The following is a 22,888-nucleotide window of genomic DNA, read 5'->3' on the forward strand; positions in this document are numbered from 1 at the left end:
TGGAGTCCCAGCATCCTCTAGGACGTTAGAGAAAATAAGATTTCATTTAAGAGTCCATTAGAATATACAAATATATATTTCACATAAATATCACAAGTGAACAAGGTAGCTGCCCACTGAGAATTGTTTGGTGTCAGGAGCGAAGTCGGTAATAAAAGTACAAACTAAATCAGTGCTAAAATAGCATATAATGAACAGTCTCTAACAATATGGCACGCAGAGCTCAGCTATTACCTCACCCCTTAAAGCAGTAATCCCATGAAAGATTTTTTTTTTTTTACATAAATCAGTAAAAAATGTTTTAAGAACAATTTTAGTATCTATCATTTCCCTTGTTTTGTTCTATTCTTCAAGTTACTATCTATGATTCTGGACTATCACAGCAACCACGCCTGCATGCCACATGATGTAGTGAGCAGAGAGGCTTTGGAATGGGAGGCCGTCAATTTACCGGCTGTCGGGATCCCGGCTGTCAGGATGCTGACTCCGGAATCCCAACAGCTGGTGAAATACCAACGGTTGGAATCCCGACCGCCGGCTGGAATCCCCACTTGGTCGGTGGTCCACGCCACCCTCAGAGGGCGAATATAGCCCTGTGGCAAGCCAAGGTCACCACCAGGCCCGAAGCGAGGCTAGCACAGTGAGCCCACGAGGGAACATGCTGCGCTCGCCGCCAGGATCCCGTCATCGGTCTCCTGACTGCCGGGATCCCGGTATCGGTCTCCTGACTGCCGGGATATCATATTGATCTCTTTGGAATGCCCCTGTAATTTCAGACTGCTTTGTGATATCAGCCTTCTTCCTTCTTTACCGAGAGCCTGTGCCTGTGTAGTACATTGTGTCTATATTTCTGTTTGCCCAACACACAGACTTTGAAAGGAGATCATGATTTGTTAGGTAGTTAAGAAAATACATGCTTGAAAGGCACTTCAGGAATGATTCAGACACAATCGCTCTGCAAAATATGCCAATGCTGCAGGAGGCGTCTGAAATACAGCACTGGATCACCATCGCAGGGTTGGCAACTTGTGAGACTAGTAACTCTGCATCAGAAGACACAGACACTGGCCTTCCCACACACATAATCCAGGGCTGATGCCCCCGTTTTCTGGAGATGCAGGCAGTGCCACCCCACTCCAACATGGCCCATCATGGGGGCACTGCATGTGATCTCACAGGTTTCGTTCTGCACATGCGCAGTCCCACAAACATTGCAAATGTACGAAAGTTATCAGTCTTTCCACCTCTGAATTGGGCCCCTAGCTTGCGATTTAAATAAAACTTTATGTGGGATTGCTGCTTTAATGTTTAAAAGCAAAAAAAAGTTTCTCAAAGGAATTAGAGTATTATACCGTGTTATTCTATGTAGCACAACACACACAACACCTGAGTAAACTGGAATTGTTCAGTCACTTTGTTTTGCACATAACATAAGTACTATGGGCTTATACTCTGATTACTACCACTGGCAAAATAATTCCATTGAAGGTAGTATTGGTAAGAGTACCAGCAGTAAGGTCTGAGTATCATTTCATGACGTGCCAGGTATTATTGGTATAGAATTGTACATGTATTCCACATGAAATTAGGTATTAGGCACACACAAGAAAACACCAACTCCTTCAGCCCATAGCATTACTTATACACACAGAAAGTTGTAGTTCATGACGTGATGATGTTCCATTGTAAACTCTGCAACCAATATGGAAGCATGACTGAAATTCCAAAGCCATCATTTCACTGCGTCTGTACTTGCAGTAATTCTGGCTGAGCTGGAGAACTTTCAAAGCCCTTTTGCAAACTGGCTTCATAGTTATTTGAAGAAAATCCAACATCACTGTGACTGTGTCCATGTCCTCCTGAGCAGACATGATTCTCATGGTGATACACCCCAGGAGCTGCTCCCACTGGGTAGGTAGAGACACCAGCAGGTGGCCACATTACCGCAGGCTTCATGTGGTGATATGGAGAGTAGGTGTCATTCAGGCCTTGAGGTGGAGTGTAGTACTGCTGAGTGGGGTAGGATCCAGGTGGCGGGTTTAGCCTTGAAGACAGAAATAAGAAGTTTTGAAGTAAATCAATATTTAATTATGTTGGAATGAAACAGATCAGGGTAATGAATCAGGTACACCTCCTTTGGCCCATGTAGAAGATCAATAACTAACCCAGATGTTACAGGTCAACTGTGTAGCACTTAAAATGTTGTACTGGGGCAATTGTCTACCCATTTACTGTATCCATCTCATTATGCCCTACAAAAAAATCTAACAATGTAATGGACGACTTCCGGTTCCGGCATGGGAGAGTGAACAGCTTCTCCCTGCAGCTCCGCTCTCCACGCTGCTATACCCAGCCTTAACCCTGTCGGCCGCAGCTAGACACCGCTCCCGGTCCCCTAACAGATCGGGTATAGCTATGGACAAGTTCATGAGCCCACCACCGCCCGCAAAGCAACCTCCGGTAATGCAGCAGCAGCGCCAGGAGAAGCGTCGTGGCGACCATAACATGGCGCCTGACACAGACAAGGGTCCGGGGACGCCAGCGGCGAAGAAAGCTATCTCAGCCGCGGAAGGGATCAAAAGTATGCCGGAAGGTAATATCACAGCTTCCCTCACATATGATGAACTTACCAAGGCTATGCAAGCCACTATGGCGCCGTTATTACAGAAGGCGGTTACAGACATAACTACACAGATTTCCCGCTTGTCTGACCGCATATCAGGGGCAGAGGCACACATAAGCCAGAACATGGATGATATCCACACGCTACAAAAGTCAGTCAAAGACTTGCTATTAGATAACAAACGCATGGCTGATAAGCTTGACAATATTGAAAACAGGTCACGACGTAACAACCTGCGTATCACCGGGCTCCCTGAATCTATCAAAGGGGCGCAGTTAGAATTTTTTGTTCGTCATACACTACCTGAATTACTACATGTAAAATCTGAATGCTCAGATATAGTGATTGAAAGAGTACACAGGATGGGAGAAGTTAAACCTGCTTCAGCACATAAACCGAGGGTTGTCATTTTTAAAACACTGAATTACTTGCATAAACAGGTGCTTTGGTCTGCTTCTAGAAAACACAACCCCCTCGTTTGGGAATCCCATACCCTGAGACTGTTCCAGGATTTTTCTGTAGAGCTTTCCAGAGTGAGACGATCCTTCTCAACGGTCTGTACTACGCTGATACAAACAAACCGCAAGTTTCATATGTTATACCCAGCCAAGCTTAGAATTTTCACAACGTCAGGCTTTGCTGATTTTTCTAACGCAGCAGATGCTGCAGCTTATCTCAAGGAAGAGTCGGATGAAATAGGAACTGATCCCACGGTAGAACCTGATGATATGGCTGTGTGAACCACTTGCTAATCTGTTACCGGGAATTTGACTTTGAATCCTTGAAACGAGACATACCCCGTACACTCAATCTTAGACATGATGAGTGTGCAATCTTGTCTGATATCACAAGTTTTATACCCATATATACACTTATATAACATAATAATGTTATAATGAGAAGATAGCCCACGCTTAGTGGATCTACTTACCTGAGTTTGGAAAATTATATGTTTGAGCAGCTCGGAGAGCGGAGCTCTGCCGTTCTTGATTGTTTTGAAATTTTATTATTGAAAGACCCCTCCCTGATATCTAGAATCGTACCGGTTTGGGTACCAGGGATTTTTCTGGAGGTCACTTAGTTTTTTTGTAGGAATGGTTTTGTTCCTTATGTCTCCCGTCTCCCCTTTCCCCTGTGTTTTTTCCCTCCTCTCTCTTTACTTTTCTCTCTCTGACTTTCCTTTGCAATTATTATTCAAATACCACTTTAATGTCTCTTAATATAGGCTCTCTTAATATTAGAGGGATTCATACACCTGCTAAGCGCCGAAAACTCTTTACCTACCTTAACAAACGCAATGTTGATCTTATATGTTTACAGGAAACTCATTTGATGCCAGATGAAGTGAAAAAGTTACAAATTATGGGTTGGTCTGTCTTAGGTTCAGCGTCCTTTAATACTAAGTCATGTGGGGTAGCAGTCTTAGCAAAAAAAGCTTTAAACTTGCAGGTTACGTCAACCTTTTCTGACCCGCTTGGTAGATACCAGACTATATCCCTTTCCCATACAGGTACCTCCTTCTCTATTTGTAATGTGTATGCTCCTACTCAATATAAAAAATCCTTTTTTGTGGAACTCCTTACACATTTACATAAATATGACACCTCCTCCCTGATAGTATGTGGAGATCTAAACTTAATATCTTCTCAATATCTAGACAGATCCCCTCCCTCCAAACGGCAGACTCCTCTCCCTAGATTGGGTGTCCCATACCTTAGCAAAGATCTTAACTTAATAGATTCCTGGAGGACACTCAATCCAACGGAGAGAGAATTTACTTGCTTATCATTAACTCACAATACTTGGTCCAGAATAGACTATATATTACTTGCCGAATCCCTGTTTCCTTCACTTGCCTCGGTGGAGATAGAACCCCCCCTTTTATCAGATCACTCATTGATCACTGCGAAACTAGTTCTGACAAAAAGTAAAGCCACCCCTCCGAGTTGGAGATTTCCATCCCACTTATTTCAATCCCAGGGTCTAAAACAAAAACTTCTGACTGCATGGAATAATTACGCAGAAATAAATGCATCCCATTCCTCTACTAACCCCCCCCTCTTTTGGCAAACCGCCAAGACGGTCCTTCGAGGTGAAGTGATAGCTTTTACCGCAAATACCAAAAAACGCCATAAACAAGAATACTTGCAGTTGCAAGAGAAACTATCTAATGCGTTCCAAATGTTTAAGACACTCCCCTCACCAGCACATAAAACTACCTACTTGGAAGCTAAATTAGCCTATAATGAATTTCTCCTAACTTTAGGAGACAAATACCTTTTCAATGTGCATTCAAAATTTTATAAGTTTGGGAATAAAGTGGGAAAGCTCCTAACTAACTTATTACAAGGATCTAGACCGCGCACAGTTGTTCACCCTTTGATATGTCCAGACGGCTCCAAAACTGTCTCTGAAGCACAAATAGTTGAAACTATGAAAGGTTTCTATCAGTCTTTGTACTCAGCCCCGGCGGTGGTTCCAGAGGAGTCCTTAGAAGATCATGACTCTATCCCCACTTTACCTCCCTCCTCCTCCTCAACTTCTATCTCTTCTATTTCTTCTTCTTACTGGAATTCCCTTACTTTACCACAAGTACCAGAGAAATTTATGACGACCCTGACGAACCCCATTACCCCTGAGGAGATCTCTTGGGCTATTGGAAAGTTGAAACTGGCCTCGGCGCCGGGCCCTGATGGATTTTCAAATGAATTTTATAAAATATTATCCCCACAGATAGCCCGGCCGCTGGCGGACACTTTCAACTTTGCAATAGACCAACAGTCTCTTCCTCTTTACTTTTCTGATGCTATTATAAAAGTCATCCCCAAGCCTGGGCGAGACCTTAGCCTCCCTGGTTCATATAGGCCGATCTCTCTGCTAAACGTAGATTATAAAATACTGACAAAAATTTTGGCAGAGAGATTGAAACCTTTATTGCCCCTCTTGATTAACTCAGACCAGACAGGATTTATCACCGGCAGACATTCTGTAGTGAACGTCCGAAGACTTTTAGCAGTCATCCAACAATCTACCTTGACCTCTGATATTTCCTCTTCCAACATGGTGATTACATTAGACGCAGAAAAAGCTTTTGATTTGGTATTGTGGCCCCATCTTTTTCAAACATTATATAATTTTGGCTTTCCCCCTCACTTTATTCAGATAATTCGCACCTTATACTCTTTCCCTAAATCAATGGTATCTTGCAATGGTCTTTTATCTTCCCCTTTCCTACTTCAAAGAGGTACTCGCCAAGGATGTCCGTTATCCCCTCTTCTCTTTGCACTAGCAGTTGAACCTCTAGCTGTCGCAGTACGTAGCTCCCCCCTGATACATGGAATTACTATACACTCTCTTGAACTGAAGATAGCTCTCTTTGCTGATGACACGCTTATTTTCCTTTCTAAACCTACACAATCTTTACCTGCCCTACTTCACCTTCTCGACTCCTTTGGAGCGCTGTCGGGGTTTAAAGTCAACTTAACAAAATCGGAAATTATGCCGCTGGGAGCAGACGCCCTAGACTTTATTGATAAAGCTGACATTCCTTTTAGAGTAGCCTCCTCTCATTTTCCCTACTTAGGGGTACACATTCCTTCGGACTTAACTAAATTATACTCCCTAAATTTTCCCCCCATAATATCTAAAATAACCACTAGACTGGAATCGTGGAAAGACTTACCAGTCTCTTTGCTGGGCAGACTTGCCATAATCCAGTCAATAATCTTTCCGAAGCTTTATTATTGTATGCAAATGATCCCGTTGGCATTGCATAAATCAGATATTGCTAAAATGGAAAATTTGTTTCTAAAGTTTATATGGCAAGGTAAAAGGCCTAGAATAGCAAAAATTAAACTTGTCACTCCCCGGGCAGGTGGAGGAATGGGATGCCCAGATCTAAATAACTATTCCTTAGCTACCTTTTTAGATATATCAACGATTGGATTCTAAACAATTCTACCTATACAGATTCTACTTTGGACCAAGCTATTTTTTACCCATACTCCCCTGGAGCTTTGATTCAAACTAAACTGTCAAAGATTCCTACCCACATAAAAATGCACATTTTGTTTGGGGATACATATGCTGCTTGGGTTTCTTTAAACAAAATTTGTCATAGGAATCCTTGCATCTCTTGTTTTCTCCCCTTGTGGGGTAACCCCTCTTTTTCCCCATCTTTGAATAATTCGCTTTTTTATTACTGGAAATCTAAAGGTCTAGATACTTCACATAAGGTTTTTGATCCCGGAGGAAATATATATTCATTTACAGAGCTTGCTAAACGCTTTGAACTGCCCCACTCCCACAGATTTATGTATTTTCAAATCAGACATTACTTAAACAGTATTAAAATAGTCAGGACTAATACTTACCCCACTCCAATTCTTCCCTCACAACTTATCAATATCGATATCCTATTAGAATTTCTGCTACATAAACCCTACAAGGTTAAATACTTGTATACAATTCTCTTGAAGGCCTGTTATAATACTCACCCTCAATGGGAGGTTTTGGTACAAAAATGGGCATCGGATATCCCATCTGTTACTCAAATTGGGGATGTATTGGCTCTACACACTCTTTCTCTGAAAACGTTACAGTCCAGCTACCTCCAAGAGGTGTACATTCGAACCCTTCACAGGGCTTATATAACACCAAGCCAAAGACGACATATGGTCCTTGAGGAACAAGGATATTGTTTGAAATGTAGAACCATGATAGCGGATTACTCCCACTGCATGTGGAATTGCTATAAATTAAAACGCTTCTGGTCTAAGTTAATGGTTTATGTCAATTCACTTTTTCACACCAAGTTAACCTTTGAACCGCTTGCATGTATGGGGCTTAACTTTTCTGCTTGGATTGCACAAAAACTGGAGAAACCTGTTTTTCCTTTACTTATTACTATTATAACAGTGGCCAGAAAATGTATTTTGGCCCACTGGACAAAAAAAACGGCTCCCCAGTTAAATACAGTGAAACAGAAGCTACTCCAAATTCTGTATTTTGAACGCAAGTATGCCAGATTAGAAGCACTAACAGGTGCTCATAAATTCTATCAGAAATGGATGCCTTTTATCACTACCCTAGAATCTCACATACAAAATCATATTATGACTGTTTTTGAACAAGTGTATTCTACTTCTCCCAATACTGTATGATCCTTCATGGTTTCAGTATGTATAGAATGTCAGAGTGTTGTCTCTCTTTTTCTTCTTCTCCTCTCTTTCTATCCCTTCTACCCTTATCTCACAACCCCGAAATGTCTGTCTTGTAACTAGTTTAGTCTTTCTTTATTTTAAAAAAAAAAATAAGAAAAGAAAACAAAGTATGTCATTTTCTACTATAATTTGTAGGTGGTTTTGCTGATGCATGTTTAACCATAACACTTTTTAAGCCTAATTCTGATTTAATATCATTTTGATTAGGTATAATTGGTCCGACCTAGTCTAATTTCCTATATTGAACTATACTGAATACAAGACCACTACTGCTTGACTATCTGAGAATGAGCATTGCTTAGAATGATTTGTTAATGTCAAATGCACTTGGTTGTATCACCTACACTATGAACCTCTAACCACTCTTTTTGTTTTGTTATTTCTTGAAAATCTTTAATAAAGAAATTTAAAAAAAAAAAAAACAATGTAATGGACATTCATTATCAATTAAGCCTTAGAGGGGGAATTCAATTAATTGCAGTAATTTACTACATGTGAAAACATGGGCAGCCTAGTTCTTTAACACCCGGGGCTATTCAATTAAAGCTTTCTCTCGCCCAATAAATTACCGTTTAAATTCACGAAGCTATGGATTAACAGGTCGCAGCACCTGAATTCAGGCTATTCATTTTGGATCTTCATTTCGAGCCTCGTAGGCTAACCGCATAGCCCTGCTACTTCAATTAGACGGTGGTAAATTAACGTGGCTAACTGAATTCCCCTTTATGTTTATTTTTTATCTCTTGAATAAGCGGCTTTCAACTTAAATCTTCAAGTACCCCTAACAGGTCATGTTTATGGATTTCTTAAATGCTGCATAGGGGAGTCATTATTTTGCTAGGTCAGTAATTAGCTCACCTGTTTCAGCAGAGAGAAATTCTGAAAACATGACCTGATTAGCAACTTGAGTAATGGAGTTGAAAATCACTGCCTTAAATAATACAGAGCTTAGGACACACCTGCTGCCATATGGTAAGCTGTATTTGGCTTGCAGGGTATCTGGAAAGGCAGCTTGGAGATCCGATGTCACATCCTTGGGACATACATGGCTCTCAATTTCCCGGTCCTTGCCCCCCTTCATGACATAACATGTGCTGGGTGGAGGGCCCAGGGTGCAATATTGTCCAGCAACTGTGCTATGTACACATAGGGGTATATTCAATAAGAGTCAGGTCCATTGTGACATACAGTTGTCGGAATGGACCCGACAACACCTATTCAAAGAGCGGCCAAATCAGACTGTCGGATTTGGCCGTTCCCTGTGTCCTGTCCGGGTGTGCTGATAGCAGCGGTGGGAGGAGCAGAGAGTGGCGTGCGGCGGCCAGCGGGGAGAGCAGGTGGGGGGAGCAGCGTGAGGCGGCCAGCGGGGAGAGCAGGCAGGGGAGCAGCGTGAGGTGGCCGGCGGGGAGAGCAGTGTGGAGATCGGCGGCCGGAGCTGGCAGCGGGGGTGATGTCTGCGGCGGCGGGGGAGACACTACAGGGAGAGAGGTGCCTGGCCAGGGGACGGCCGTCAAGGTAACTCTCGTCCTCATAGCCTGCCGCAGCGCTCCCCATCTCCTCCCCTCAATCCAACTTGTTTTCAAGTTGGATTGAGTTTGTTGGAAAGGGAGCCAAAACCTGTCGGATTTGGCCTTGTTTCCGACAGCAGCAGGTGGATCGGCGGCTATTCCGCCGATCCACCTGCTTTCCGACATGTCGGAAAAAATGTGCCCCTATTGAATAGGTCGGAACCCCTTCCGACCTATTCCAGTCGGAAACTGACGTTTTTCATACAAGACGGCAGTTTCCGACTCTTATTAAATACACCCCATAATGAGGAAGCAGAAAACTTGAGTCACTGGGTACTGAGAGGGATGCATTTGGAAAGGGAACCAATACAATGCTGACAGTAAAAGGTACATTAAAATGGGTTCGGTATGTGTGACGGCCGGTCACCATACAGACGCCGGAATCCCAACTTCCAGATGGCCGGCGGAGGTGGTGGTGGGGGTCACGTAACTGCCTCCCACATTTAATATCCTGCCCGATGTTTTAATGGGGCACTTATGGAAAGTCAAAACAGGTTGGTTTTCACTTTTACATGAACTCCCCTTTAAAACATTGGGCAGACTAGCTGAGAACTCACCAGCTATTATATTTACCCCTAAATGTGCTGATGTGCTACTAATTTATTAATTCAAGAGATGAGTGAGCCTGACCTTGGTGGTGGTCACCTGTCCACTTGTGAGACTAGGAGCAGAGCTGAATGGGACAGGTGTAGTTGCGTTATGTGTGTAGAGGAGCTGAAGCAAGAAGACTCAAGGCCTGACTCAGCGACAGATGCAGTGTCGATGTTTCCGCAGTTGTACATTTTTTTTTATTTATTTTTTTGCTACTGTGCCTGAGCGAAGCCCTGCAAACCCTTACTCTGCATGAGCAAACCTAAGTGTCCGATGTTGTTCGCAACTGTGTACAAGTACAATAACACATGAGAAGGGCTTTGTGATCCCTAGGCGATTCAGGGTGGACACTTGGAGGTGATCTAACGTGAACACAAAAAGAGGCCGTTTCGTGGCTGTTTTATGGGAGTGTCTGGGAACGCTGCTGTGTTCCCAATCACAAATCCACTGCTTTAGGGGCCATTTAGTTGGATCTGAGGAGAGTACCTAGAGTAGACCCTAGGCTACTGCTAATGTCAACGGTGCATCGATGTTGGGAGTGTTTACAATCTCCACTGCAACTGCACAGGCCAGAGCACGAGGGTGAGCGTCTCATCACTGATACACTCCATCGCATTGTGGAGCACAAAGTGAAGGCTGACATTAGCATTTGCCTATTTCCACAACAAGAGAGTGACTGCATTACCAGATATCTCTGAATCAGACCCACCGTCACAGATGAAGAATTACACTTTAAATAATGCACTATATTATAAAGCAATTCATATAAAGCTTACATTAGTATTCTAAGTGTATCAAGCAGTAAATATTAGTTTGACATCAAATGATTAATTCTGTGCAAAAAGATCACTCACTTTCTGGTTTGGGAAGCATTTCTCTCAGCTGAAGATGCAGGGATGTACCTCCAAAACGGGATGCGCTGCAACACCCTGAATGGCCACATTTCATCTACTCGGGACAACATGGACTCTGAAGGATCCAGAAAAAAGCAGCCACCCAAACTATCTGTAATCAAAGTTAAAGGAACCCAACAATGCACTTTGTATTAGATAGTAACCTGTATAAATCGCTGTTAACTGCAACTCCCAACCTTTATTTAAAGCCTATAGGGTATATTCAATAAGTCAGGTCCATTCCAACATGCAGTTGTCGGAATGGACCCGACAACCCCTATTCAAAGAGCGGCCAAATCCGACTGTCGAATTTGGCCGTTCCCTGTGTCTTGTCCTGCAGCTGCTGCCAGGTGCGCTGACAGCAGCGGCGGGGGGAACAGTGAGCGGCGGCCGGCGGGGGGAACAGTGTGGCGGCCGGCGGGGGAGCTGAGATAGGCAGACGGAGCTGGCAGCAGGGGTGATATCTGCGGCGGCGGGGGAGGCACTACAGGGAGAGAGGTGCCTGGCCGAGGGACGGCCGTCAAGGTAGCTTTCATCCCTGATCCCCGTAGCCCGCCGCACCGCTCCCCGTCTCCTCACCTCAATCCGACTTGTTTTCAAGTCGGATTGAGTTTGTCGGAAAGGGGGATAAAACCTGTCAGATTTGGCCCCATTTCCAACAGCAGCAGGCGGATCGGCTGGTATTCCGATGATCCACCTGCTTTCCGACAGCATTCCGACAAGTCGGGTTTCCCGACTTGTCGGATAAGAATTTGCCCGTATTGAATAGGTCGGAACCCCTTCCGTCCTATTCCGGTCAGAAACTGCCGTCTTTCCGACAAGACAGCAGTTTCTGACTCTTATTGAATACACCCCTATATCTATCTAAACACACACACACATCATTTTTGTATTATTTTTTTACAGCTCTTCTATCAGATCTTGTGCATGCACTCTCTTCAACATTATTTTTTTTCTCTGGAATTCAAAATAATTTTGGTTAAGGAAATTGTGACAAATTGCCGCAATTTCCAAATTCCCCAATGCCGGGTAGGGGAATCGGGATTATTCAACATGTTTAAAGATCTCTATTCCCCAAGGTCAGGATTGGTAAATAGGGGATTTTTTAACATGAAGAATTTCCCAGTCGAATCGCTGATCATCAATGGTGACCGATCAGTGGCTCCAGCCAGGTTGGGGAATCAGAGGCTAGATGTATGTGTGTTACTTTAGTTGGTGGTAGAATACAAATAAAATATAAGCATGGTGAGAAACTGTAGGTTTCCTAGGGAGGAAATTACGTGTCCGGCGGAATACAGACGACGGAATCCCGCCCCCTTACAGTCCCAACAGTCGGCACGCCTACTATGGATGTTGTGGGTGCCCACGACACCCACAGAGTGGGAATATTACCGAGCCCGCAGCGTGGCGAGACCAATCAGACGTTAGATTTAGTTAGTACAATAAAGTTATAGATGAAAACAAAAGTCCAATTGGAATCTATATAGAGACGGCAAACTTTTACAGCTACTTATAGAAGGATACAAATGACACCAACCAGGATGCCACAAACATTACTGAGCAGAGGAGCGTGAGGTACGAAGAGTGCAAGTACCAGAAACAACAGCGGCAGCACCTTTGTGCGCACCATGAACCCAAAGAATACCAGGCGCTTCAGACTGGTGCACATGATAAAGATGCTCAGCATAGAAAAAGCGACTGCAGTAAATCCTTGAACTCTTCCATCCACTTGAAGGTTGATGCCTGTGGCAAGGACAGCCAGATACAGAAGTCCACTGCCTACAGCAAATAGTGGTGTGAGGTAACAAAACTTCACTGTGCCAACATTCTCTTCAAAACCGGCGCCAAAATACCAAATGATCAGGCAACTGCACACCAATGTTGGTAGATCTTCATGGAAATAAATATATGTGATCAATCTGTGGACTGAAAGAGATTTTTAATGATTTATTGTTTAACAGCAATATACTTTTCAAAACAACATTAAGGGTAGTGTCTAGCATTCAAATTTCTACTTAAATGTGGAAACAAGCGTTAAGTATTCACAGAATTTAGCTAAGAGTTAACGGAGAAGATAATGTAATTATCGTCTTTGTTAATAACCCACTCTTACAATATCACACTGTAGAGAGCAAAGGTGCTGGGGAGCAAGTCCGGTGATTTTTCCTAGAATTAACGATTTTAAGAAAAATCAAACTTGCTCTGGGGATGTGTGAAAAATAGACTGATTTAAAGTAAAGTGCAAATTATGAGTGCCGCTGTTTACCTTATGTATGTATATATCAGTGACGTGCGGTGAGGTGAGTCAGAGCCTTTCCTGTCACACTAACGTATACACCAGAGTTTTGTCTATATAAAAAGGTATAAGAAAATATATATTTTTTTTAAATATCTTCTTTGTTTTATTCTAATCAATAATTTTTTTTGTCAAAACTCTGGAGTAAAAATAAGAATTTACTTACCGATAATTCTATTTCTCGGAGTCCGTAGTGGATGCTGGGGTTCCTGAAAGGACCATGGGGAATAGCGGCTCCGCAGGAGACAGGGCACAAAAAGTAAAGCTTTATGATCAGGTGGTGTGTACTGGCTCCTCCCCCTATGACCCTCCTCCCAGTTAGATTTTTGTGCCCGGCCGAGAAGGGTGCAATCTAGGTGGCTCTCCTAAAGAGCTGCTTAGAAAAGTTTAGCTTAGGTTTTTTATTTTACAGTGAGTCCTGCTGGCAACAGGATCACTGCAACGAGGGACTTAGGGGAGAAGAAGTGAACTCACCTGCGTGCAGGATGGATTGGCTTCTTGGCTACTGGACATTAGCTCCAGAGGGACGATCACAGGTACAGCCTGGATGGTCACCGGAGCCTCGCCGCCGGCCCCCTTGCAGATGCTGAAACGAGAAGAGGTCCAGAATCGGCGGCAGAAGACTCCTCAGTCTTCTTAAGGTAGCGCACAGCACTGCAGCTGTGCGCCATTTTCCTCTCAGCACACTTCACACGGCAGTCACTGAGGGTGCAGGGCGCTGGGAGGGGGGCGCCCTGGGAGGCAAATGAAAACCTTTTTTGGCTAAAAATACCTCACATATAGCCTCCGGGGGCTATATGGAGATATTTAACCCCTGCCAGAATCCACTAAAGAGCGGGAGACGAGCCCGCCGAAAAAGGGGCGGGGCCTATCTCCTCAGCACACAGCGCCATTTTCCTCACACAGCTCCGCTGGTCAGGAAGGCTCCCAGGCTCTCCCCTGCACTGCACTACAGAAACAGGGTAAAACAAGAGAGGGGGGGCAAAATTGTGGCAAAACTATATTATTAAAGCAGCTATACAGGGAGCACTTATTATAAGGCTATCCCTGTCATATATAGCGCTTTTGGTGTGTGCTGGCAAACTCTCCCTCTGTCTCCCCAAAGGGCTAGTGGGGTCCTGTCTTCGTTAAGAGCATTCCCTGTGTGTCTGCTGTGTGTCGGTACGTGTGTGTCGACATGTATGAGGACGATATTGGTGTGGAGGCGGAGCAATTGCCAAATATGGGGATGTCACCTCCTAGGGGGTCGACACCAGAATGGATGCCTTTATTTATGGAATTACGGGATAGTGTCAACACGCTAAAGCAGTCGTTTGACGACATGAGACGGCCGGACAATCAATTAGTGCCTGTCCAGGCGCCTCAAACACCGTCAGGGGCTGTAAAACGCCCTTTGCCTCAGTCGGTCGACACAGACCCAGACACAGGCACTGATTCCAGTGGCGACGGTGACGAATCAACCGTATTTTCTAGTAGGGCCACACGTTATATGATTTTGGCAATGAAGGAGGCGTTACATATTGCTGATACTACAGGTACCACAAAACAGGGTATCATGTGGGGTGTGAAAAAACTACCTATAGTTTTTCCTGAATCAGATGAATTAAATGAGGTGTGTGATGAAGCGTGGGTTGCCCCCGATAAAAAAAATGCTAATTTCAAAGAAGTTATTGGCTTTATACCCTTTCCCGCCAGAGGTTAGGGCGCGCTGGGAAACACCTCCTAGGGTGGACAAGGCGCTCACACGCTTATCAAAACAAGTGGCGTTACCCTCTCCTGAGACGGCCGCACTTAAAGATCCAGCAGATAGGAGGATGGAAAATATCCAAAAAAGTATATACACACATACAGGTGTTATACTACGACCAGCTATAGCGACAGCCTGGATGTGCAGTGCTGGGGTAGCTTGGTCAGAGTCCCTGATTGAAAATATTGATACCCTGGATAGGGACAATGTTTTACTGTCTTTAGAGCAAATAAAGGATGCATTTCTTTATATGCGTGATGCACAGAGGGATATCTGCACACTGGCATCACGGGTAAGTGCTATGTCCATTTCGGCCAGAAGAAGTTTATGGACGCGACAGTGGTCAGGCGATGCGGACTCAAAACGGCATATGGAAGTTTTGCCGTATAAAGGGGAGGAGTTATTTGGTGTCGGTCTATCGGATTTGGTGGCCACGGCTACAGCCGGGAAATCCACCTTTTTACCTCAAGTCACTCCCCAACAAAAAGACACCGACTTTTCAACCGCAGCCCTTTCGTTCCTTTAAAAACAAGAGAGCAAAGGGATATTCATATCTGCCACGAGGCAGAGGAAGGGGGAAGAGACAGCAACAGGCAGCTCCTTCCCAGGAACAGAAGCCCTCCCCCGCTTCTACAAAAGCCTCAGCATGACGCTGGGGCTTCTCAAGCGGACTCGGGGGCGGTGGGGGGTCGTCTCAAGAATTTCAGCGCGCAGTGGGCTCACTCGCAGGTAGATCCCTGGATCCTGCAGATAATATCTCAGGGGTACAGGTTGGAACTAGAGACGGATCCACCTCGCCGTTTCCTGAAGTCTGCTTTACCAACGTCCCCCTCCGACAGGGTGACGGTCTTGGAAGCCATTCACAAGCTGTACTCTCAGCAGGTGATAGTCAAGGTACCCCTTTTACAACAAGGAAAGGGGTATTATTCCACTCTATTTGTGGTACCGAAGCCGGATGGCTCGGTAAGACCTATTCTAAATCTGAAATCCTTGAACCTGTACATAAAGAAGTTCAAGTTCAAGATGGAGTCACTCAGAGCAGTGATAGCGAACCTGGAAGAAGGGGACTTTATGGTATCCTTGGACATCAAGGATGCGTATCTCCACGTTCCAATTTACCCCTCACACCAGGGGTACCTCAGGTTCGTCGTACAGAACTGTCACTATCAGTTTCAGACGCTGCCGTTCGGATTGTCCACGGCACCTCGGGTCTTTACCAAGGTAATGGCCGAGATGATGATTCTTCTTCGAAGAAAAGGCGTATTAATTATCCCATACTTGGACGATCTCCTAATAAGGGCAAGGTCCAGAGAACAGCTAGAGATGGGATTAGCACTGTCTCAAGAAGTGCTAAAACAGCACGGGTGGATTCTGAATATTCCAAAATCCCAGTTAATTCCGACAACACGTCTGCTGTTCCTAGGGATGATTCTGGACACGGTTCAGAAAAAGGTTTTTCTCCCGGAGGAAAAAGCCAAGGAGTTATCCGAGCTTGTCAGGAACATCCTAAAACCAGGAAAGGTGTCTGTACATCAATGCACAAGAGTCCTGGGAAAAATGGTGGCTTCTTACGAAGCAATTCCATTCGGCAGATTCCACGCAAGAATTTTCCAGAGGGATCTGTTGGACAAATGGTCAGGGTCGCATCTTCAGATGCACCAGCGGATAACCCTGTCTCCAAGGACAAGGGTATCTCTTCTGTGGTGGTTGCAGAGTGCTCATCTATTGGAGGGCCGCAGATTCGGCATACAGGATTGGATCCTGGTGACCACGGACGCCAGCCTGAGAGGCTGGGGAGCAGTCACACAAGGAAGAAACTTCCAGGGCGTGTGGTCGAGCCTGGAAACGTCTCTTCACATAAACATTCTGGAACTAAGAGCAATCTACAATGCTCTAAGCCAGGCAGAACCTCTGCTTCAAGGAAAACCGGTGTTGATCCAGTCGGACAACATCACGGCAGTCGCCCATGTGAACAGACAGGGCGGCACAAGAAGCAGGAGTGCAATGGCAGAAGCTGCAAGGATTCTTCGCTGGGCAGAGAATCATGTGATAGCACTGTCAGCAGTGTTCATCCCGGGAGTGGACAACTGGGAAGCAGACTTCCTCAGCAGACACGACCTTCACCCGGGAGAGTGGGGACTTCATCCAGAAGTTTTCCACATGCTGGTAACCCGTTGGGAAAGACCAATGGTGGACATGATGGCGTCTCGCCTCAACAAAAAACTGGACAGGTATTGCGCCAGGTCAAGAGATTCGCAGGCAATAGCTGTGGACGCGCTGGTAACGCCTTGGGTGTACCAGTCGGTGTATGTGTTTCCTCCTCTGCCTCTCATACCAAAAGTATTGAGAATTATACGGCAAAGAGGCGTAAGAACGATACTAGTGGTTCCGGATTGGCCAAGAAGGACTTGGTACCCGGAACTTCAAGAGATGATCACGGAAGATCCGTGGCCTCTACCTCTGAGAAGGGACTTGCTTCAGCAGGGTCCCTGTCTGTTTCAAGACTTACCGCGGCTGCGTTTGACGGCATGGCGGTTGAACGCCGGATCCTAAAGGAAAAAGGCATGCCGGAAGAAGTCATTCCTACTTTGATTAAAGCAAGGAAGGAAGTAACCGCGCAACATTATCACCGCATTTGGCGAAAATATGTTGCGTGGTGCGAGGATCGGAGTGCTCCGACGGAGGAATTTCAACTGGGTCGATTCCTACATTTCCTGCAATCAGGATTGTCTATGGGTCTCAAATTGGGATCTATTAAGGTTCAAATTTCGGCCCTGTCGATTTTCTTCCAAAAAGAATTGGCTTCAGTTCCTGAAGTCCAGACTTTTGTTAAGGGAGTGCTGCATATACAGCCCCCTGTGGTGCCTCCAGTGGCACCGTGGGATCTCAATGTTGTTTTGGACTTTCTCAAATCTCATTGGTTTGAACCACTAAAAACTGTGGATTTGAAATATCTCACATGGAAAGTGACCATGCTACTAGCCCTGGCTTCGGCCAGGAGAGTGTCAGAACTGGCAGCTTTATCTTACAAAAGCCCATATCTGATTTTCCATTCGGACAGGGCAGAACTGCGGACTCGTCCGCATTTTCTCCCTAAGGTGGTGTCAGCATTTCATCTGAACCAACCTATTGTAGTGCCTGCGGCTACAAGCGACTTGGAGGACTCCAAGTTGTTGGACGTTGTCAGAGCTTTAAAAATATACATTTCAAGGACAGCTGGTGTCAGGAAATCTGACTCGCTGTTTATACTATATGCTCCCAACAAGTTGGGCGCTCCTGCGTCTAAGCAGACTATTGCTCGCTGGATTTGTAGTACGATTCAGCTTGCACATTCTGTGGCAGGCCTGCCACAGCCAAAATCGGTAAAAGCCCACTCCACAAGGAAGGTGGGTTCTTCTTGGGCGGCTGCCCGAGGGGTCTCGGCATTACAACTCTGCCGAGCGGCTACGTGGTCGGGGGAGAACACGTTTGTAAAATTCTACAAATTTGATACCCTGGCTAAGGAGGACCTGGAGTTCTCTCATTCGGTGCTGCAGAGTCATCCGCACTCTCCCGCCCGTTTGGGAGCTTTGGTATAATCCCCATGGTCCTTTCAGGAACCCCAGCATCCACTAGGACGATAGAGAAAATAAGAATTTACTTACCGATAATTCTATTTCTCGGAGTCCGTAGTGGATGCTGGGCGCCCATCCCAAGTGCGGATTATCTGCATTACTTGTACATAGTTACAAAAATCGGGTTATTATTGTTGTGAGCCATCTTTTCAGAGGCTCCGCTGTTATCATACTGTTAACTGGGTTTAGATCACAGGTTGTACGGTGTGATTGGTGTGGCTGGTATGAGTCTTACCCGGGATTCATAAATCCTTCCTTATTGTGTACGCTCGTCCGGGCACAGTACCTAACTGAGGCTTGGAGGAGGGTCATAGGGGGAGGAGCCAGTACACACCACCTGATCATAAAGCTTTACTTTTTGTGCCCTGTCTCCTGCGGAGCCGCTATTCCCCATGGTCCTTTCAGGAACCCCAGCATCCACTAGGACGATAGAGAAAAGCCTATGGCAGAGCGAGGCAATGCCTCCCCTGGCTACCATGACCGCACCTCTCTGATCAAAACTCACCAAATTTCCAGCACTTTATGCTGCTGCCTCTCTGTATAATGCCCACATGTATATACTGCTGCACCTGTGTATAATGCCCACATGTACATACTGCTGCACCTGTGTATAATGCCCACATGTACATACTGCTGCACCAGTGTATAATGCCCACATGTATTTACTGCTGCACCCCTGTATAATACCCACATGTATATACTGCTGCAACTGTGTATAATGCCCACATGTACATACTGCTGCACCTGTATATAATGCCCACATGTACATACTGCTGCACCTGTGTATAATGCCCACATGTACATACTGCTGCACCTGTGTATAATGCCCACATGTACATACTGCTGCATCTGTGTATAATGCCCACATGTATATACTGCTGCAGCTGTGTATAATGCCCACATGTACATACTGCTGCACCTGTGTATAATGCCCACATGTATATACTGCTGCAGCTGTGTATAATGCCCACATGTACTTAATGCTACACCTGTGTATAATGCCCACATGTACTTAATGCTACACCTGTGTATAATGCCCACATGAACTCTTTGGCTCATATATTGTGTGTAAATCTGGCTCTGGCAGGGCCGTCTTTTCGTATGGGGTCCATGGGCAGTTACCCAAGGGCCCCAGATTTTTGAAAATCAGCCCTGCGAAACCAGAGATATCAGACTTCAAAGCAGTGGTCCCCATCCGAGCCTGTTAATTGCTCTTCCCAGCCAGCTATATTGGGTTCTATCTGACTTTTAGAGTTTTTCTGAGGGCATACCACAAAAGCGGATACTCTCTCCTTTTGGTGGACACTGGCAGCTTGTCGCTACTATCCCCAGAACCAGAGATATCAGCCTTCCAACAGCTGGTCCTTGCTCCATCTCCACACGCCTGGTATGCAGTTGTATATTTTCATCTGTGGATTGCTCTGACTCTTGTACTCTGATCCCCAAGTCCCCAGTATCTCCTGACAGGTGGGGCTCACTAGTTTTTTTTTTATCCCATTAAAAGCTAAGAAATCTGTTTCCAGAAACTGGAGATATCTGCAGTCAAGCAAGTGGCCCTCCCACCAGAAAATTATGAATATTAAGCCCACTCCACTATCCACCCCTCTCCTGTGTATTAAACACCTCCTACCATCATGGAAGTCATGTACCGGGGTCCCTTCTACAGTTTAGTGTTTTTCTTCCAGCTGCATCTCCCACCATGTTTGCAGTAAAGGAGTAATTAGCAATAAGTACTGCTCCAGGTCCTACATGCTGAGCGGAATATAGAACACCCCCTACCGCCTGCAGGATATCAAAGCCCGCTGGAGGTAGGGATGGCCATCGACCATTCAGAATCATTTCACCATCAATGGGGAGAACCAGATGGTTTCCCAGCCTCGATGGTTCAGTGCTACCAAATTTATTTATTTTTTCTCAGTGTCAGGGCACAAAGCTCAGCCATGCCCCCTGACACCCACGAAGCCACACCCCCATGCTCTGATTGGCCCACATTTCATTATACAGTAATGCAGGGATGACCATCAATGGGTAAAATCATCGAAAGATCCCTGCCAGATGGTTTTACACTATCGAGGTTATCCATCATTGGTACCATCAATGGCCATCCCTACCTGAAAGATGGGTAGGGGCCCCAGTGTACTGCTTTGCCCAGGGGCCTACACTGCTGTTAAAACAGCCCTGGGCTCTGGTACTAGCCAGTGCCTCCTGCGCCATTTACGCCTGTCCCTAGAAAAAAATATTGCTGAATAAAGCCCAAAATACTGTCACAGTTCATGCTTTGCAGTTAGCAATGCTACAAAGTGCAAACTACAGTAGTAGTAGTCTAGTAAATCTTGTACGCAATTATCATTAGTCAATCCCTGCTATACCACTGCCAGTCTGTGCCACACATAATCTACCGTTGTACTTGCAGCTGCTATACATAAGGACACACACTGCCCTCCATATCCGACATAAATAAACATGGCATGCCATATAAACGGTATCGCTGAGTGCATATCCTGTAAGTCCAGGTGATACTATGTGAAGCCGTCTGAAAGTAGTGCTTGTTTACTTTATATAACTGAAAAATAATTAGAATTTAAATAATATTGAGTTTCTTCCGCATCTCACAGCACAGAAGTTTTCATCTTCACCTGCTCCCCATCACAAGAACCATACCCGAGAGGCTCCCCAGCACTTCGGCGTCCAAGTCAAGTTTACTTTCAGCACCTGCCCCACTTGTTAGTGCCGGTGCCGATACCGCCAAGGATAGTAATACGGTGAGAGTAGAGCCGGGGGTAAGAGTGACCTCTGGCAACCAGAAGAGCAGAACTTTCCGCCACGATCTATTTACTGTTCGATTCTCCTCCATTGTGCTCAGATCAGTTTGCCAGTGAGGGGAACGTGTGCGCTTCCGCGTTCCATGTGCGTGCCACGCCTCTCTCTGGTAAGGGCAGCATAGGGACAGAAACAGAATTCGGGACAAATGATACGCGCCACACCCCCATCTACTGAAGATCTGCTTCTATTTACCACAGGATGATGATGCATAAACATAACAAATACAGGGCCGAAGTCTATATGTATCTGTAGTGTTGGGAGACTTCAAATATGCTGATGTGTACAGGTTAAAAATGTTATAGTGTGTATGGGCCCTTAAGGTTAATTTATATTGAGTGAGTAAGTTCTTGCGGATAGAACATTTGTGCATCTGATGAACGATATATGTATGGTGCACGCTGTTGGCTGGTGTGTATATCCAATGTAATTTACCGCCATAGGTGTTTGCAGATGGCAACACCTGGGTTCCGCACTGAAACTTCACCCCAGAGCCAGCCCTAGCCATTTTGATGCCCTAGGCAAGATTCTGACTGGTGCCCCCCCTCCCATGGAGATAAAAGGCGACTGAGCGAAGGAGACAAGATAGTGGGTGACTGGTGAAGCAGGCGTGACAGGGAGATAGTGGGTGACTGGGGATGCAAATTGTGACAGAGAGATAGTGGGTGACAGGAAAAGGGTTAGAACAGAGGGAAACAGGACTGGACAGAATAGAGGGGACAGGAGAAAGGAGTGACAGGGACATGACAGAGGGGACAGGACCAGGACAGAGGTGACAGGGCAAGAAAAGAGGTGACAGGGACAGGACAGTGATGGCAGAACTAAAGGCAAGGCAGGACAGAAGTGACAGGGAAGTAACAGAAGTGACAGGGCCAGGATAGATGTGACATGAGCAGGCCTAGAACAGAGGTGTCAGAACCAGGACAGATGGAGCAAGGACAGAACAGAGGGGACAGGAGTGACAGGAACAGGACAGAGGTGACAGGTGATAATGCCGTTTTATATGCAGGAATGAAAAGCTATACCTTATACACACTTCAAATACACTTTACCATGAAGCCGCTGCGGCCGCTAAACTTTATACACAGCCTACGTACATTGTACACTGTTTGCGTACAGAGTCCCGTACAGTGTACGGACTTTGCGTACACACGCCGCGCTGACGGTATAAAGTACACGCAGCGCGTACACACCCAGAGATACATTTTAAACCTTTTACAGCAATGCGATAGTAATACACTTTAAACCTTAGCAGGGAAAGGAAGGCACGACACCAGTTTGTAGTTAAACCACTGGGTTCCGACACCACAGCGTATTATTGCTGAAAGGGGGTTACAATATAAACAATACAATACAACAGAATAATGGCTACAATCAATGGTACATACATGAGTGGATTCGCCGCGCTACCCAGTCTGGTCCTCCGTCATCTGATAGATAACGTTGTGAGTCTTGTGTCTGACCAGGCCTGCAGCAGGCTCTCTTTATACAATTCATCCAAAACTTAACACAAT

At 45.4% G+C, this 22,888-nt stretch overlaps 1 protein-coding gene across 2 annotated transcripts; it reads right to left on the bottom strand.

Moving 5' to 3' along the window:
* RHBDD2 (rhomboid domain containing 2) lies at positions 1–21,526 on the bottom strand. 2 transcript variants are annotated; one of them, XM_063953978.1, is made up of 4 exons: positions 21,191–21,495; positions 12,422–12,816; positions 10,859–11,009; positions 1–2,044 (listed from the first exon to the last, which is right to left on the bottom strand). In XM_063953978.1, exons 1-4 carry the CDS (start codon positions 21,406–21,408, stop codon positions 1,738–1,740), a joined length of 1,071 nt encoding a protein of 356 aa, XP_063810048.1. In that variant the 5' UTR covers positions 21,409–21,495; the 3' UTR covers positions 1–1,737. The 2 variants fall into 2 exon arrangements, with proteins under 2 accessions (XP_063810048.1, XP_063810050.1); XM_063953980.1 differs by having other exon boundaries at positions 3–2,044; positions 12,422–12,823; positions 21,216–21,526.
* Between the last annotated feature and the right edge of the window lie 1,362 nt (positions 21,527–22,888).

Source organism: Pseudophryne corroboree, chromosome 2 (assembly GCF_028390025.1).
Source record: "Pseudophryne corroboree isolate aPseCor3 chromosome 2, aPseCor3.hap2, whole genome shotgun sequence".
NCBI classification, from domain to species: domain Eukaryota; kingdom Metazoa; phylum Chordata; class Amphibia; order Anura; family Myobatrachidae; genus Pseudophryne; species Pseudophryne corroboree.

Excerpts from the sequence above, each read along its gene's own strand:
- RHBDD2 (XM_063953978.1), bottom strand. The coding sequence starts at position 21,408 with ATGGAGGAGAATCGAACAGTAAATAGATCGTGGCGGAAAGTTCTGCTC. Across the intron at positions 11,010-12,421 it reads CATCCTGGTTGGTGTCATTT|ATAGTTTGGGTGGCTGCTTT; the intron begins GTATCCTTCTAT and ends CTTTGATTACAG. Across the intron at positions 2,045-10,858 it reads AATGCTTCCCAAACCAGAAA|GCTAAACCCGCCACCTGGAT; the intron begins GTGAGTGATCTT and ends TCTGTCTTCAAG.